The sequence below is a fragment of the Echiichthys vipera genome, assembly GCF_963691815.1.
Source record: "Echiichthys vipera genome assembly, chromosome: 14".
Classification (NCBI taxonomy): Eukaryota; Metazoa; Chordata; class Actinopteri; order Perciformes; family Trachinidae; genus Echiichthys; species Echiichthys vipera.
Window position 1 is genome coordinate 16,772,668 of NC_139839.1, and position 16,386 is coordinate 16,789,053.

Sequence of the window (16,386 nt, forward strand, 5' to 3'; positions counted from 1 at the left end):
TCGTAAATGTTTTTGACATTGCAAAGCTTGAAATCACCTTCATACCACATGAATTCACATTTACGCGATCAAATTAACATATTTTGATAGTTACAGTATGTAAATGTCATTGTTCAGTAGTGGTTCAATTTTGCAATGATGTATTCAATTGCTTATAAAATTAAAATCATTAAGGCAGTGTTTCGCTTCCATACATCTATGCCTTTAACCTGTATGGGGGTCATTTTGGTCGAGCCCTTTCTGCTGAGATAATAAATATTGGCTATGGGAAAAAATGTTCATCAGTGGGTGCAAACATGACCAGTGAGTGCATTTTATGTTTCTCGATCTCATAAAATCATCATCAGAAAACTTACCAAGAAAAATATTACATAAAGCGAATACAGGGTAACTCTGTGCTTATTATCAATTCTGAATATAATATATATGAATTGTATATAATTGTATAATATTATTACCTGCGTGACACCCAGCTTCTTACAGGCATCCAAGAAGTTCTCCACATTCCTACGACATTTAGCCATGCTAAGCTTTGGCTGGAGGCCAGAATATCAAACATGTTAGAAATTAAAAGCAGCACACATGAAAACAAAAGGTTATGTGGACAACAATGCATATACTGTAAATACTCCCAACTATTACAGTCTTTCATAAATGTTTGCACATAAAGACTCGCACATGGTACTCGAGACACAATGACCACAACCTGCAACTCATGTACTAAGCCAAGCAATTCTGCTGAAATGCGAGCACATTTCCTGCCTAACACTCACACAATTCTCTATATTTCGCTGGATCTTCTTAAGTCAAATCTCCTGTGTTCACATGGAACACCCTGTCATGCAGTTTTTTCCAATCGATAACACATTAAAATGACATGCATAGCAGAAATATTTAAACTGACACAGAGTGTAAATCCTCTTCTCAAGTCTCCGAAACTTTACACACATTTTGCAATTCAAAATAGCACTTTTTAAATGCACTGAACATGGTTCTCTGCATAACACACGACAATCTGACATAAAGTACACTGCCAAAATGTAAATATATCTGCGGCGCATATGTTGAGCAATCTTGAGAATTCTACTTTATTTTAGTATTATGGCAAAGCATACTAAAGATGAGAGTTATTTTCATTATGCCCAACAGTGTCTAGTTGGTAAGACAAAAAAAAAAAAAAAGTGTGTGCTGTTTGGTGCAAAAGTTTGATTTTAAGAATGCTACATGTAGTTTTGGTTGCAGTGCTTCAGGATGTCTTTGCAGGATGTATGAGGTATTTTGCAGTTTGGGTGTGTGGTCTTGTGAATAGTATTAAGTATTTCTGTTGCCTAGTGCAAAATTGTGTTTTAGCAGTTGGAAAAAAAAACTGTAAAAGATCCAAAGGTGAGCTCTTCTGTTTTAGAGCAATGGATGTCAAGATAAGGAGACCCATAATCTCTGATGAAACTTGGACCATGTGCTCAACCATGGTCTCTCTACAACTGTTCTCTATGGAGATGGAAGGTCTATGAGCGCAATCCTCATATGTGTTTACCGTATCAGCTGTAGAAGTTTTTCAGGGCTGGATTTAAATTTTTACAGTTATATTAGTGTAAACAGTATATTTTACAGACACTTTACCATATTATTTTGTCTCCAAATACTCTTGTATAGTCTCCATTCTCGTTGCTCTTTTCTAGTTACTTTATTCTATTCTTATTTTAGTTAATGTGTCTCTGATTATTTATTTCTGTTACTCTCTATACTTATGTGTTTCTTCTGTTGTGCTGCTGCAACAACAACAACCGGATTTCCCTGCTTTGGATCAATAAAGGTGCATCTTATTTATATTTGTGTGTTTTAAATTTGAGTATAAAAACAGATTTTACAAGATTACATACTGTTCATAAGAGTAACACTGAATATGCAAAATACATGAGTCTCCTGATAACAAAAAGTGTTTTCTATTCAAAGTAGTGTTTTACATTGAGCACATCAGTGACTAACTGGTTATTAGAAATGCCTTTCTTGTGATGGTGTGCGTGTGTATCATTTGGATACAAAATTACATTTTGAGAAGACATAACATTGTTTTTGTAAAATTAGTTTCCTTTTGCAGGAGATTTGTGGACTTTTGCCTTTTGTGTGTGTGGTTTGGATTTGTGTGTTCTGAAAATATGTGGGCTTCTTTCAGAAAAACATGTGTAAACAATTGAGAAAAACTGCATAGAGCGAGAAGACATTCATTATCACAGAGTGGCATTTGTGTTTTAATTTTTTTTTTCTTTTTTAAAGCGACGTTTAATGTGCTTACCACTGCGGGAGACGGCACGTGGATGCTGGCGACAGACCGAGGACAAATGTGATTGGCTAAATGGCAAAGGACGACCCCATCCATCAGAGCAGCTCCAACATCCTCTGGGAGCAACACCTTCAGTCTGGACTCAATGTTCTGCAAACACATTAACAACCTCATATCACTGTCCTCTATCACTGCACTTGTATTTATTCATTGTTTTAAATGATTCACATTGAGTTCTGTCTCCCCTCCAGAAACCGATCTGATCTTTATTTACCAGCAGACAGTGCATGCGAGTGTGACCAGTTAATGAGCCAAGATAGGTGCATTGACTGAGTGACCGAGTCATGTCTGGGCACAACTGCAAATACTGTGAGAAAAGATCGTTATGTGTATCATGCTGCTCCTGATAATAATACGGTTGACACCACTGGAAATTAATCATCATATATTAAATAGTGTTTAATGAAGTGCTTCAAATACACCTGAGGAGTTGCTTTTTTTGGCTCACAGTTTTGGTATTTATTGCCTGGTATCTGATCTGATGTAGAGCTTTGAAAAGGCGTGTTGTGTGCATGTCTATGTCATGCTAATGCTAAACTGAATTCTGCTGAATATGGTTCTTTCCAGTGGTTCCCTAAGTGGAAATTGTACACCACAGGGCATCATCTATCGCAGTGTTGCTAGGTTAAATGTTTTGGACACCATTTGTCACTTAAACAAAGCCTGTTTGTTCTTTGCATGGGAGAGTAGGCACAATTGTAATCAAAGTTCAGGTCATGCAGCTAGTTGGGCAGAGTCAAATGAATGTGTGTCATCGGGATCGAGTAAATGAGGAGCAGGAAAAGGATGTGAGTCATGATGTAGGCGGGGAACAACTGTTGTTGATCATCACAATGAATTCAAAGCAGTTGTAGATCTTAACATGGATGATTGTTGAATGAATGAATGATTTTGTAAGGAAGTTAATGGTCTACTGAAGTTGACAAACAAGGGGCTGTTCTCAGAAAATGGAATTGAAATAACAAAGTCAGCATCGATGGTGGTCCAACTCCTTATATTGTGAAAGAAGTCCGTGGTGGGTTTCCCATTACAGTGAATGTCTGTGTTATTGTGCCTGTGCATGCCTTGCTTTCCTTTTCCTTTTCTGTCCTTTGACACTGTCCGATCCATAGAAATAGAGTGAGAGTGGAATGGACATCTGGACCAGTTTGGAATCAGAATCAAGTTATAATAAAAATAAAATATATTCTTGTACAAGAAGGGAAGACATTGTACAATTCAACCTCAGTGTCTCACATGCTCTGAGGGCAGTCCTCCTGAATCAAGTCATTTACATGCCCTTCAACCATAACAGTTGTCATGGTGATATATTTAGGAAACAATTATTTATCTCCAGAGTTCCCAAAACAATTCAGCCACTGCATGAACTAGGCTAAAAGTCTGAATTTTTCCATCAATACCGAACTGTTTGCCGTGGTGAATTGACTATATTTCAATAGAAAATGCAGATTGTTGTTAGATGTTGTTGTTTTAATATATATGTAATTTGATGACTTTCCAACAAAAATACAAAGCATTTGAATCCAGCAACCCCCAATTCCTTTCTGCTGTATTTGGCCCATGAACTAAAATTAGTTCGGGAGTCCTGTTCTAGAAAAATCTGGGTTACCTTAGACTTGTAACTTGAAGCTGTTATCCTTCCGCTTTCTTTTTTTGTTACCTTTGGTTTTCAGTCAAGGACACTTCTATTTCCACATAGTTTAGGTGTGTCTGACAGTCTCTAACTTGCTGCTGAGAGATAGATTCATCTTTTATTTCTGTACAGACATCTTACAAGCAGACAATCAGCTGATCTCCATCCATGGCTGCCCGTTTCTAACTATAACACAAGCAACTGTACAGTCCTTTTTGACTCTGTTCCTAGCAGATACAGGGAAATATATGTCGTGTTCCTGGAAAAGAGATAAGTTATGGTCCAAATGCAAAAACAAATAACTGAAATACTTTCATAAAGAGATATCACAGATATATTTTGTATACTTTGTATACAACCGAGCTGTGGCTGCAGTAAAAAAAAGGTGTTTTTAATCACTCAATAATATTGAAGTCTGCAGGTATCCTGTGGAATTTTGGACCTCTGTTGTTTGTCACACTGCTCCGCATGAATGTGAACAACGCTAGAATTAAAAAAACTAAAAAAGCATTGTATGAGGAGGGAAATTAACCCAACATGTTTATTAGACCCACACAATGAACTTTGGTGAGTACCACCGGGACCAAAGGCTAAAATTTTGGGCATTTTGTCGAGCCAGCGGATATCTGGGCCAAGACTTCTTCTTTTGAGTGGCAGTTATTGTTTACAGTTCGAGCAGCAACTGGACACGGGAGAAGGGAGTTGACAGAAGACGTCTTTAGAGACAGAAATAAATAATAACAAAAAGCAATTGGAACGTTAAATCGTCATCAAACAATAGCTGGTGGGTTCCGTTATTGCATGGCAGCCAATGCGTTCTGCCTCTTTTGCTCTCCGCATGGACCGTTTCCCTGCATGCTTAAACGTGACTGGTTAAAAAACAGTGATGTGATGATGATTTGTGGTAGTCAGGCAGCAAGTTAAAGATTTAACTTAATGCACTATGTGCTGTACTACAAATGATGCACGCACGCATGCAACTTATTGACTGAAATGTGTAAACACTGGAACAAAAGCAGGATCTGGCAGGCTCTGGTCTGTAAATGAAGTGTGCTTACAAAGGCATAAACAAGCTGTAAAGCTTCTGACCTGCCGTAAGAGTCCTATCTGCTCGATTTCCTCTCTCAAGTGCTCCATCTTCCTCCTCATAGTGAAGCTGGGGTCTGTTGAGCTGTACTCCTGGCGGCTTCCTCTGGTGAAGGCTGAAAAAATAGATTAAGTGTCCTGAGTTCCAGCCAACCCGGAGTGAGATACAAGAGAAAGCTAAAATCCTATCTATCTATCTATCTATCCTGCTGCTGCAGGTCAACCACGGGCCACCAGAGGTCTACTTAAGGTCAGATATTATCTTTATAATATTTTACAGTTCTAATAGAGCCAAAACCACAGCCCAATTTCTAGTGTGCAATCTAGATACTATCTGTGTTAACAGGAAAAAGGTGACGCAGCTAGATCAAGCTACAATGCGTACGAAACAACTATCGTTTCATTTCATCTTCACATCCATGTTTCCTGGGAAATATCGCCTGTTACATTTTCCACAACAACTCTCTTGAAAAGTTTAGTTTGAACTGCATTCAACACAAATCTTTCCACTCCTCCTTTATCTCTGGTAACTCAGCCTCTTACAATATATGATATGGATGTTTTCTGACTATATACTTTAAATATAAGACCCTATTCAAAGAGGGCAATGATAAAGGGTTGACTTTAAAACATATTCACAATTCTGCTTCTACTTATTCAGTCACACAAAGGTCAATTTTCAGATGATGCCATTATTTATTAATTCAATTCAATTTTATTTATAGTGCCAAATCATAACAAAAGTTATCTCAGGACACTTTACAAACTAGGTAAAGACCACACTCTATGACTTATTTATGATTTACATAGACCCAACAATTCCCCCGTAGAGTACGGTGGCAACCTTCCCTATTACAGGCATGAACGTTGAACAGACCTAGCTCTAATTTAGTGTACCCAAATAAAGCAGGACATAATAAGTAATCAAGGACAAGACAGAAATCCTGCTACGTCTTGTCCTTGATTACTAATACTAAAGAACAGGTCAACAGTTCCTCAGAAAGCTTCCCCACTTCCAGAGAAAGCACACTGGGACTCCACCTTAAAATATTTTGGCTTCAGATTATGATCCTAGAATTCCAATGGTTTGAAGATATCCTAAGTAAATCAATGTAATATACACTTCTGGATTAATCAAGTCTTTATAGTTTCTAGTAATAATTTTTCATTATCCCCATAAATCTATCCAGAAGAGGTTATACAAATGGAGTGCTCTTGGTGTGACTGTTCTTATGACATGCAGACAAATTTTCACCACACATGACAAAAACCCTTCGGCAGATTATTTTAAAAATCAAAGTGATTATTGCAGCAGTGAAAAGGAAAAACACTGAGCCAAAAATGTTATCGCTATCATGCAACAAGCACTTCAGTTATACCTGATCTTGGCTTTAGTCCAAACACTGTCAGAGTGGTGCTGAAATCGGCGTTGCGCAAGCCCTCCTGAAAGGGAAAACAACCATAAAAAATCAGAATAAGTTCTTTGTTCATAAAGCATACAGTATGCATCTTTATCCCATCCACACCCACCTCACAGTCTTCATTCCCACTGGAGTTTTTCCGAGCACTCTGACACTTGTACTGTCAGGAAAGGAAAAACACATTCTTTTTTATGAATTGACACTTCACACTTCGCTTCATTTCTATTCACGGTGTCCGGTCTGTTTAACTATGGATGCAAACTTGGGGAGACTTTTGGGGTTGGCTGACTTGTGTTTTCATGTTCTGTATTTAAAAAGAACGGCCTATGTTGGCGTGCGTACCGTAGACAGCCTTTTTTTCTGCAGAAAAGTCCTTTGAAAAGAAAACGAAGAAAAGCCAAACTTGTTTGGTGTCTAATCTTTGTTGACTGACTTCTACCTCCTGTGCAGTAATGGCTGGATATGTTTCCACATCACGTTTTGAACGTCAGTTCACCCAGATCACACAAAAAACACGTTCTCCCGCCAGGAATGGTATCTAGCAATGCATCAGAAACTTATGCTTAAAACCCCAATTCAAAAGAGGAGAATGAAATTTGCGGTGCTCAAAGAATTTAAAAAACCTCACTGCAAACAGCAACATAACCAAATCTTTTTTCATGGCTTGAAAGAGGTTTATGTGTGGTTATTCTGCAGAAGATACATTTTACAAACAAATAAGTCAAACTGCTGAGGTTATGGGGAAATGTGTGCACGCTCATACCTTCAGATAATCTTTTCTCAGGTACTTGTTCCTCCTGCGATCTTCATTCTGATTGAGGACTGGTGGGACTTCGGGCCACTTCGGCTCTGAATCTGAATGATCTGTCTTCAGGCTGCCATCAAAGGAGCAGGAGGAAGAAGGCTGTAAGAGCAGACAGGTACAATTAAAGTCATTCCCCTTCAGAGAGACACAAGACATTCTCACTTACGGTATGTTTGCTTTGAAGCAAAATAGTTTGTACCTGTCCACTCAGCGCTGATGCGCCACTACTTCCTTCATCCAGAGAAGCACTAGAATAAAGACACGAGCGGCATCAGATGACTATCTGTCGCGTTACATTCAGAAAATAAACTTTGGGCCTAAACGTATCTCACTGATTCCACTTTCTGCAATGTCTGTATAAGTGGTTCTTGCATGAGGCTCAGTTACATCATGTCTGATTAGAATGAGGAGTTAAACACCACAGAACTGCCCTGTGATTAACCTGAACATGTAAATATTATTGCTAGGTTTGACAACATGCTCCCTACAATGGCTCCACTGTAAATGTGTGCTTCTACTGAAGGCAGGACTGGACATGCAGTACAGTACATACCTACGAGCTGTCTGAGGCGGGGGCCTCGGTTTGCTGCCTGAGCTTCCAGAGTGAGAGAGGAATCTGCAGAAAGTATCAACAAGAACTTTGACATTGGCGATGACTCATGTAACATGGTGCATGCACTGATGAATCATAGAAACATGGGTCAATTGAGTCAAATTCAATGGAAATTTCAAAAAGAAAGTTGTGCAATAAGCAAATTTATCCCATGCACAATGAATGGGATTTGTCTGTTTAAAGGCTAGTTTTCATATAAATATTGAGCATCAAAAGTATGAACAAAAAAACATTCCCCTTTTTGTTTAAAACTCCCCTCCCCACACCCTGCCCTGCCTCGGCAGTGGTAGTACGTAAATAACTAAACTAAACTAAATATATTTACTCAAGTACTGTACTTAAGTACAGTTTTGAGGTACTTGCACTTTACTTGAGTAATTCCATTTTATTCTACTTTATACTTCTAATTCATGGCATTTTAGAGGAAATCTAGTACTTTTGACTTTACTACATTTATTTGGCATCAGTTACTAGATACTTCACAGATTCAGATTAATACGAACATATATTGTCATAGGTTAAGCTACACAGCAGTGTCTAGTCATTAAAAATGTAGCCTGACCTTTACCAACTGCAACATTAAAGTGATATTTACATTAATCTATCATTAATTATAATCCAATAATATAATATTCCGAAACAGGCCATTCTGCATAATGGCTACTTTTACTTTGTGTACTTTCATTACATTTTGATGATAATACTTTTGTACTTTTACTTAAGTAACATTTTGAATGCAGGATTCTACTTGTAACAGGGTATTTCCACACTGTGTGGTATTACTACTTTAACGGGATGGGATTGCCTCCACACAGCTCTTACGCGAGGCCGGACCCTCTATCACAACAAACACACAGAGAAACTCAGATTACAGGGGGAGGCAGAGGGACTTCATTCTCTGCTCAGGACGCCATCACTCCACTATATCTTTACATAGCAAATATTTGTTTGCTGCTATTTTAATGTTCTGAATTTTGAGTACAGTTCCATTAAAACAAATAAGGGGAGAAAATGCATCCAAAGAAAAAAGAGAGAGAGCTGGAAACAACTTGGGTAGTATCTATATTGTCCAATGCAGTGTAAGTCACTTTGGATCAACTTTAATGAATGTAATGTAATATAACCAAGTAAGTAATAATATATTAACATTCAAAAGGAGCCAGACTTGTCACTAAAGCTGGGCAATAATTCATGTCTTACAATGGAACTGAATCGTGATGAAATCATATTTCAGCATATCATGAAACACAATTACGTCGTCTAGATTGACACCAACAAGCACATTAACTCAAGTGTATCTGAAATACCTGAAAGAATAGCATTTGATAATTGCAGTTTTGAATTTTTCGTACCGCAAAGTAGGGCACGCAAATACATATCATCAAAATGATATAAAACCTTTTTTGGTTCTTTTCTATCGCAATGTCAAACTGCGTTATGGCAATATTTACGCCATTTGGATGACACTTTACGCTCTGATCCTTTCACCTTATGTTCAATTTGCACTAAGGTTCTCTAATAAAAGGAGAAAAATAATTTACAAATTTAAAAATAGGCTTTACCATCGTCGTTATTTCATATAGACTACTTGTTCATTGGATTACCAGAAAACATGCTATATCATTGTTGACATATGAGCTGACCTATCTAGATAGAATATTTTGGCAATATCGCCCAGCCCTTCTTTTCAGGCATAATATCTACATCCATCATCAAAGTACTTTAAAGAACCTTTTAAGAGAGGACCTCACTTTTCCAGCTTTACGTTGTACAGAACCACAATCCGCCAATCATAAGATGGAGGCAAAGCTGGTTTCCAATTGAAGAGAATTACATGTCTGGCTAGAAGGGTGCTGAAGGCCATGGCGTGGCGCGCTTGTCAGGTGAGCTAGTCTTTGTTTTAACAACAGCACCGATTAAACAACACTTATGTGCTAATTCAACCTCTGAGATAGAAACATTTCTGTACTTATTTTATCATATACATTTCCTTTACATTTAACTTATCTGATTTCATTTTCCGTGAATTTTATTTCACCTGGATTCTTACATCTACTTCATATACAGTATATTTAACTTAGAGTTTATTGTTTACTGGGTTTTTTTATTATACTTTCTGTATTTATTTAGCTAAGAGTTTATTGGTTATCTTATACTGTATTTTTTTTATACCTCCCTCGTGTTTTTGTAAGCTGCTGGAAACTCAATTTCCTTGGGGGAGTTCATCCCAAAGGATCAATAAAGAGAAGTCTAAGTCAAGCAAAGATACAGCTTATATTTCCCCGTACTGTGTCAGTGTGATTGTGATTGAAGCGACCAGCAGTTACCCAGCGTGACATACAGTCTGTAAATAATGATAAAAAAAGTCCATCCACCTGTGTGCCCGGCCGGTCACTCTCCGTCGGTGAATAAGACTCTCCGCTCTGCAAATTAAGGACCGTCGTCTAGAAGCCGCACATTAAATGCATTGCAGTGAAGTTGAGGGAGAAAGCAGGAAACAAGAGATGATCAGGGAAGGACAAGAGTGTGCAAAGAGTAAGTGAAGTCTTTCTGATATCAGTTTGAGTAAAAGATGGTGATGATGGAGCCATATTTGGGTAGATAAGGAACAACATCAACTATGCTTTAGTAAATGTACTCAGAAATGTGCTGGTGACCCGGTCACCAAAGATATTATATGAAAGGGTATTCTCTCAGTTTGCTCTGCACAATTATCAAACACGATATGCAACAGAAAGAGGGTTCATGCGACAGAAATTCATTGGCGGTGCATACTGTTCAAGAAAATATGAAAGATGGCTTTAAAATCTGTTAAAAACATATCCCCGAACACTTCGGGAATCATTTTATTGTGTGTGTTGTATGAAAATGGTGTATCAATATATAATTTAAGATCATTTAGATGATTTCTTTTAATAAAGAATTACTTATTATTTGTACAAAAAAGGAAAATCCAGTTTGCTATGAATTCTTAAGAAGTGAGAGGGATTTATGATTTTGTGTTTGGACTAATGATTATTAAAAGCATGTCCTTTTGTCTTTCTCTTCCATACTTGATTGTTAATCAGGGAGATGACTTGTTTTTGTTTGTTGTGTTTACATATGTTTATGTGGATACGTGTGTCTATATGTGGACCCCTGAAAGAAAAGGCCAAAGCTTATACGCTAGTGCTAATAGGGATCCTAATAAAAACAAACAATCGGCAGCCGGCATCACACGTGAGTAGAAATGTTCCATGATGAGTAATAAGGCAAACGGAACAGAAGGCAGAAGACGTGAATTTAAGCAGCGCAGCACATGGAGGTCTGAAGTAACGGCAGCCTGGAGTGCTTCAGTAAGTGTTGGATGACTTGTGAGAACCACACACCTGTTCTGCTGCTCCTGCTGCAGAAGCTGCACAGCAATCTTCCTCAGATCCAGCACTTCCTTCAGCTCGTCATCCTCTTCCTCGACTAGCTGCTCCTTATCAGAACTGTTAAAAGGTTCAGTTATTTAGTTATTATCCTCAGACACTGTACAGAACTCACCACTGTGAAGCACAAGTTTAAACAACATAATCTTGTCCAGTTTCGCAAAAAAGAACTGCAAAGAAAGACTGAAACAACAAATGTAGAAAGAGTCAATGCAGCTGTCAAAAAACAAAAGCCTCTATGACATATCCATGTGTACATAAACCAAATGACATCATCTAAACTAATATTTTTGACCGTGTGATGTGTATATCTTGTTGAGGCCATGTACAGTAAATCAAGTCAGTGCATGATGGCACATTTCGCTGTGTGAACCTCCCAAAATTATTTGCAGATGTCTTATACCAGGTGTGTCCAATCCTGCTTCTGGAGGGCCCCCACCTTGCCTGTTTTAGGTTTCTCCCAGCTCTAAAACACCTGATTCTAATGATGTGCTCGTTATCAAGCAGCTGAAGCTTTTACAAAATCACAAATAACATGCAAACCTGTCCGTTTTCAGAAAAAATCTTGTTTACATGCCGTCAAAGAGCATGTAGCAGTGTATACAGAAGCTCAAGCCCACATTAGCCAATGCATCCATGATCACCTCAGCCAAATGAGAATGTAAACAGAGGTTGTGCCTATAACGCATGGTGCAAGTTCTGGCGCATACTGTGACGTGGGCTGCCGGAAACTCCGTTTTTCTCTCTTTAGATGCAAATGTGCAACTGGAGTTTTTTAGAATCTACACTTGCCTCTGAAAATTATTTTCAGAGGAAAATACTATGTTTGCGTGTAAACGAGGGGCACAAGCGCAGGGAAATGTCTGTTTTAAATAACCGTGTACGTGTAAACAGGGCCTTAAACTGACACACATCATGTGTTCACAAGCAGATTTTCTTTTGTTTACACGGCCCAGACCTGTCCATTAAACAGTGGATTTGTATTCTCGCTGAGGCACACGCGTAATGACAGGAGTTATCTGCTTGAATTAGGGGTTCCCTAACTAGTTGATTGAATGTCAACACTAGTCAGTGTTGTGGGTGGAAATCAACCTGTTATGGAACCTATGTTTTCAGCCTGCACCGCCTGAGAAGTTCAATTGTAGACATCCTTTGCTCATATATCCACATTCAGTATATACTGTATATAAAAAGAGACATAATTCACAAGATGACTGACACTGCAAAAGTTGTTATGACTGGAATCCTATTCATGTTCTTGAGAAACTGGTCGACTCATTGTTGTGACACCAGTGCTCAGGGAACTCCTTTCTTTGACAGAACTCTTTACGCAGTATTTGCATTAAAATGTCTATCATGCATGGTATTGTGTTTTCTCAAGCATCAGAGTGACAAAATGTAATGAGCAATAACTCACCCTGACTCTTCTTTCCAGCCGTCTTTATCTTTGCATTGGTGAGATGTGTTAAGAACTTTCTCCAATTCCTAAAACACACACACATGCGCAGCATGTCAGCGACTATATATAGTCACTCCTAAATTCTAATCACTGACATCTCCGTTAATGGCTTTTTCGTTATCTTCGCAGTCATCGCAGTCATCATGATGGATTGTTTCATACCTTTATACAAGACACATGACTGCTCTGTTGCCCGTCACACTCTGACAGAGCAGGATCCTCATCCGGGTTGGGGTCTATAAAGTCATAGAGATCCTGATCTGATAGAGGGAGAAGGCATCCGCGTTCATCAAATAAACTGTCACATTTTTAGGCACTTCATTCAACCACCCCGTGTTCTCTGTTATTGGGTGTATGTGATACTTATTTTCGGTAACCTTTGCACGAATCCATTTTGGAGAGGAGTGAGAGAGCATCAGCACGGGCTGTCTCTGAAACCTGAGAGTGCAGGCTGACCGTGTCATCATCTGAAGGCTGCAGGAGAAGAAAAGAACAAGGAGTGAGCTCTGATTTTTTTTTTTTTTGACTGTATACATATATGATTGAATGAAGTCTCTAATGTTATTCAGCTTTCACAGGAGGCCTCGGGGAAGACCCAGGACTAGGTGGAGAGATTATATCTCCACACTGGCCTGGGAACACCTCGGGATCCCCCAGTTAGAGCTGGTTAATGTGGCCCGGGAAGGGGAAGTTTGGGGTCCCCTGCTAAAGCTGCTGCCCCCGCGACCCGACCCCGGTTAAGCAGTTGAAGATGAGATGCGATTACCATTGTAATTTCTATATTTTATACATATAAAGGTATAGATACATACTGTTTTATATTTCTATTGTTGTTAAATATGTTGTTTGTATATCTGGAGTTGGAAACAAAACCAATTTCCCTCTGGGATTATTAAAGTATTTCTGATTCTGATGATTACATTTTCTTAGCTCAACGGCAGCAGGGAGGTTACTTGCATCTGGGGCAGAGGTGAACGCCCACGCATCTTTGAAATTGTTGATTTTGTACCACAACCTGTTGTCACGTCTAGACCCAATAATTCTCCATCCTTCCACCAGTCACCCTCAAAAACCTCAGCCAGACACCCCTGATCATCCACCTGCCTGTACACCTGCCTGTCCACCCCAGTGCCCAGTTACCGTTCACTTGAATTTCAACCTAATAAGGACTGTCTTATCCTCTGCTGCTTTGTCTGGAGAGTCTGGCTGTGAGTGCTTTTGCCTGAGCCTAAGCCCAAGAGTTCTTCCTTTGTTAGATTTATATGCTGAGAATACTAAAACAATTCCTTTCTAGCTAGCAGCAATGTATAAGAAATAAAAATCCACAATGGTCCTGTGACATTTATGTATGTCAAAAGGTTGCATTCTGGTTAGTAGTAAAATATGACAACATTATCATACACTGGTATTGCCATGATGTTTGAACTCTGACCTCAGTTGTAGACAGCCTCTTGTCACCATTGTCACTACCAATTCCAGAGTCAGGCCCGTGGTTCTTACTGGGATAAAAATCTTCCATGCTGGAAATAGGCAACACAAACCGCGCATTAGGGCTGCAACAGGTAACCATAAAATCAGATGTGCCAGTCAGCATAATGTAATTCATATCCTCAAGTGAGCATGTTTAAAGGAATGAAACAAGAACAATCTGTGTGCCAGTACCTATCTGTAAGCGGCTGTGGAAGGCAACGTTTGCCGAGGGAGGGGAGGTCCAGAGTGTCCGGTTTCTTGTCCACCCTGCACGCCTGGATGTTCAGGTACTTGAATATGTGCACTTTGCCCTTGAGGCAAATCTGAAACATACAAATGCACACAAGATGTCTCTAGAGTCTTGAGCTGTTGTAACCACTATAAAGGTTAATGTGTTAATTCATCCACTAGATGGTGCTGTTGCACCAGGTTTATTAGCTTGTGAGGGACATAAGCTACATACCTACAACCTACTAAATACAGGAATCCCCCAAAAAACATATTACGCCGCACGTCAACATGTGTACTTCACGTCCACGTAACGGAGTTGTGAGGTATGAATGCACCTACCTGTGCTGGTGGAGACTGCATAGGGTTGTTGTCTAGAATGATGTGCTGCAGCTGCCGGAGTTTCCTGTAGACTGTAGGAATCTCTGTGATCTTATTGCAGGCAAAGTCAAGAAGGATGAGAGGCAGGTCAGCCAACTCTGCAAGTACAGTTTAAAGAACAATTTTATTGAATGTGATGCTGCTTCCAACATACAATGTACAAGAAAATATATTGGAAATATACAAAAAAAAATGTTTGCCTTGTTATGTTGGTTGGTTAGACAATATTAGAGTTGGGCAACACCCAAAAAACAGAGACAAGTCTACAAAGGTCGTATCTGATCTACTGATTACTACAGGTTATTCATCATGGTGGTTTTGGCCACACACCGATGGTTACATGACAACCAACACAAAACAAACAGTAGTGGTGTAAATCTTGGCTGAGGACTGGTACGCTTGCCATATGTGTCAACCTTAGTAAATGATGGTACATCTCTGAAGAACACAGTGAGAAAAACAAATGAATGAAATCAGGTGTGACGGACTGACCCTCAGGCAGCATGTGAAGACAATTCTTTCTGATGTTGAGTTCTCGCAAGGCGTGAAGCCTCCCCACCTGAGCTGGCAGCACCTGGATCTCATTACAGCTCACGTCCTGCAAGAGGAGACAAAGTGTAGGAAATGGGACTGCTCCAGTAGTACAACATACACAGTTTCATATTCACCAACACATACACACAGGCTCACCAGCTCCATCAACTCTTTGGCCTTGCCGATCTCCTCTGGGATGGACACAAGCTTGTTGTTGCTCACAAGCAGAACTTTGAGGGGAAGGCTGAATAAGTATTTTGGCAAAACTGACAGGAGATTTCGACTGTGGAGAGAGATAAAAGATTGACCTATATTTAAAACAGTATACAGAAGCATGAACAGTTAGTATCTGGTGACTGGGAATTGAGTTTCAGCAAAAGAGGAAATGCCTCTCTATGATGAAAGCCTTTCGGCCCTGTTCGTGTACTGAAATGGGAACCGGCACTTCTTGAGAGATACAAAACTGAACACACATACATTGATAATGAGACAAAGACACCAAACTGAAAGCACAGTTTTAGCAATGACCCACCTGATGTCAAGATAAGTCAGCATCTGCAGATTGATAATGGCTTCTGGGATGCACTTGATGCAGTTGTGGTAGAGGTTGAGCGACTCGAGGGGGGCGAACAGACACACTTCTGGTGGGATTTCTGTGAGGCGATTCTTGGACAAATCTGCAAGGCGGAAGGACAGGAGCTGATGAAATATGTATACTTTGAACACACAGATGAGACACATGTTGTAATCTTTTCAAGATCTGGGCACCGTCCATTATGTTTGCTCCAAGCATGAGGCTATAGGCTTATATTATTATAGACTAATCAATATGCCTCTGTGACAGAGCGGTGCGCAGCGCGTCTCTTTATCGAACACTTGTCTAAGATTACACCAGAGTCTTGGGCCTTGAAGGCTCGAGTGCTACTGGCAGTGGAATATCTCAGTATTTCCACAATCGATCTCACTGGGTGTGGCACAGTAAGGGCTTTAGATTTGTATGAA

General features: G+C 39.4%; 1 protein-coding gene across 1 annotated transcript in view; it reads right to left on the reverse strand.

The window, feature by feature from the left end:
* The window catches only part of lrch2 (leucine-rich repeats and calponin homology (CH) domain containing 2), a 30,321-nt gene that overhangs the window by 5,352 nt on the left and 8,583 nt on the right, over positions 1–16,386 (reverse strand). The window contains exons 2-20 of the mRNA XM_083927034.1: positions 15,917–16,061; positions 15,541–15,667; positions 15,343–15,448; positions 14,812–14,948; positions 14,434–14,564; positions 14,204–14,291; positions 13,149–13,245; positions 12,934–13,031; positions 12,730–12,797; positions 11,268–11,372; positions 10,275–10,343; positions 7,840–7,902; positions 7,486–7,534; positions 7,245–7,385; positions 6,591–6,641; positions 6,440–6,503; positions 5,064–5,176; positions 2,294–2,431; positions 459–536 (exon numbers count right to left, since the gene is read on the reverse strand). Of these exons, the coding sequence (XP_083783160.1) occupies positions 459–536; positions 2,294–2,431; positions 5,064–5,176; positions 6,440–6,503; positions 6,591–6,641; positions 7,245–7,385; positions 7,486–7,534; positions 7,840–7,902; positions 10,275–10,343; positions 11,268–11,372; positions 12,730–12,797; positions 12,934–13,031; positions 13,149–13,245; positions 14,204–14,291; positions 14,434–14,564; positions 14,812–14,948; positions 15,343–15,448; positions 15,541–15,667; positions 15,917–16,061 (1,868 nt within the window). The remainder of the gene's footprint in view (positions 1–458; positions 537–2,293; positions 2,432–5,063; positions 5,177–6,439; positions 6,504–6,590; positions 6,642–7,244; positions 7,386–7,485; positions 7,535–7,839; positions 7,903–10,274; positions 10,344–11,267; positions 11,373–12,729; positions 12,798–12,933; positions 13,032–13,148; positions 13,246–14,203; positions 14,292–14,433; positions 14,565–14,811; positions 14,949–15,342; positions 15,449–15,540; positions 15,668–15,916; positions 16,062–16,386) is intronic.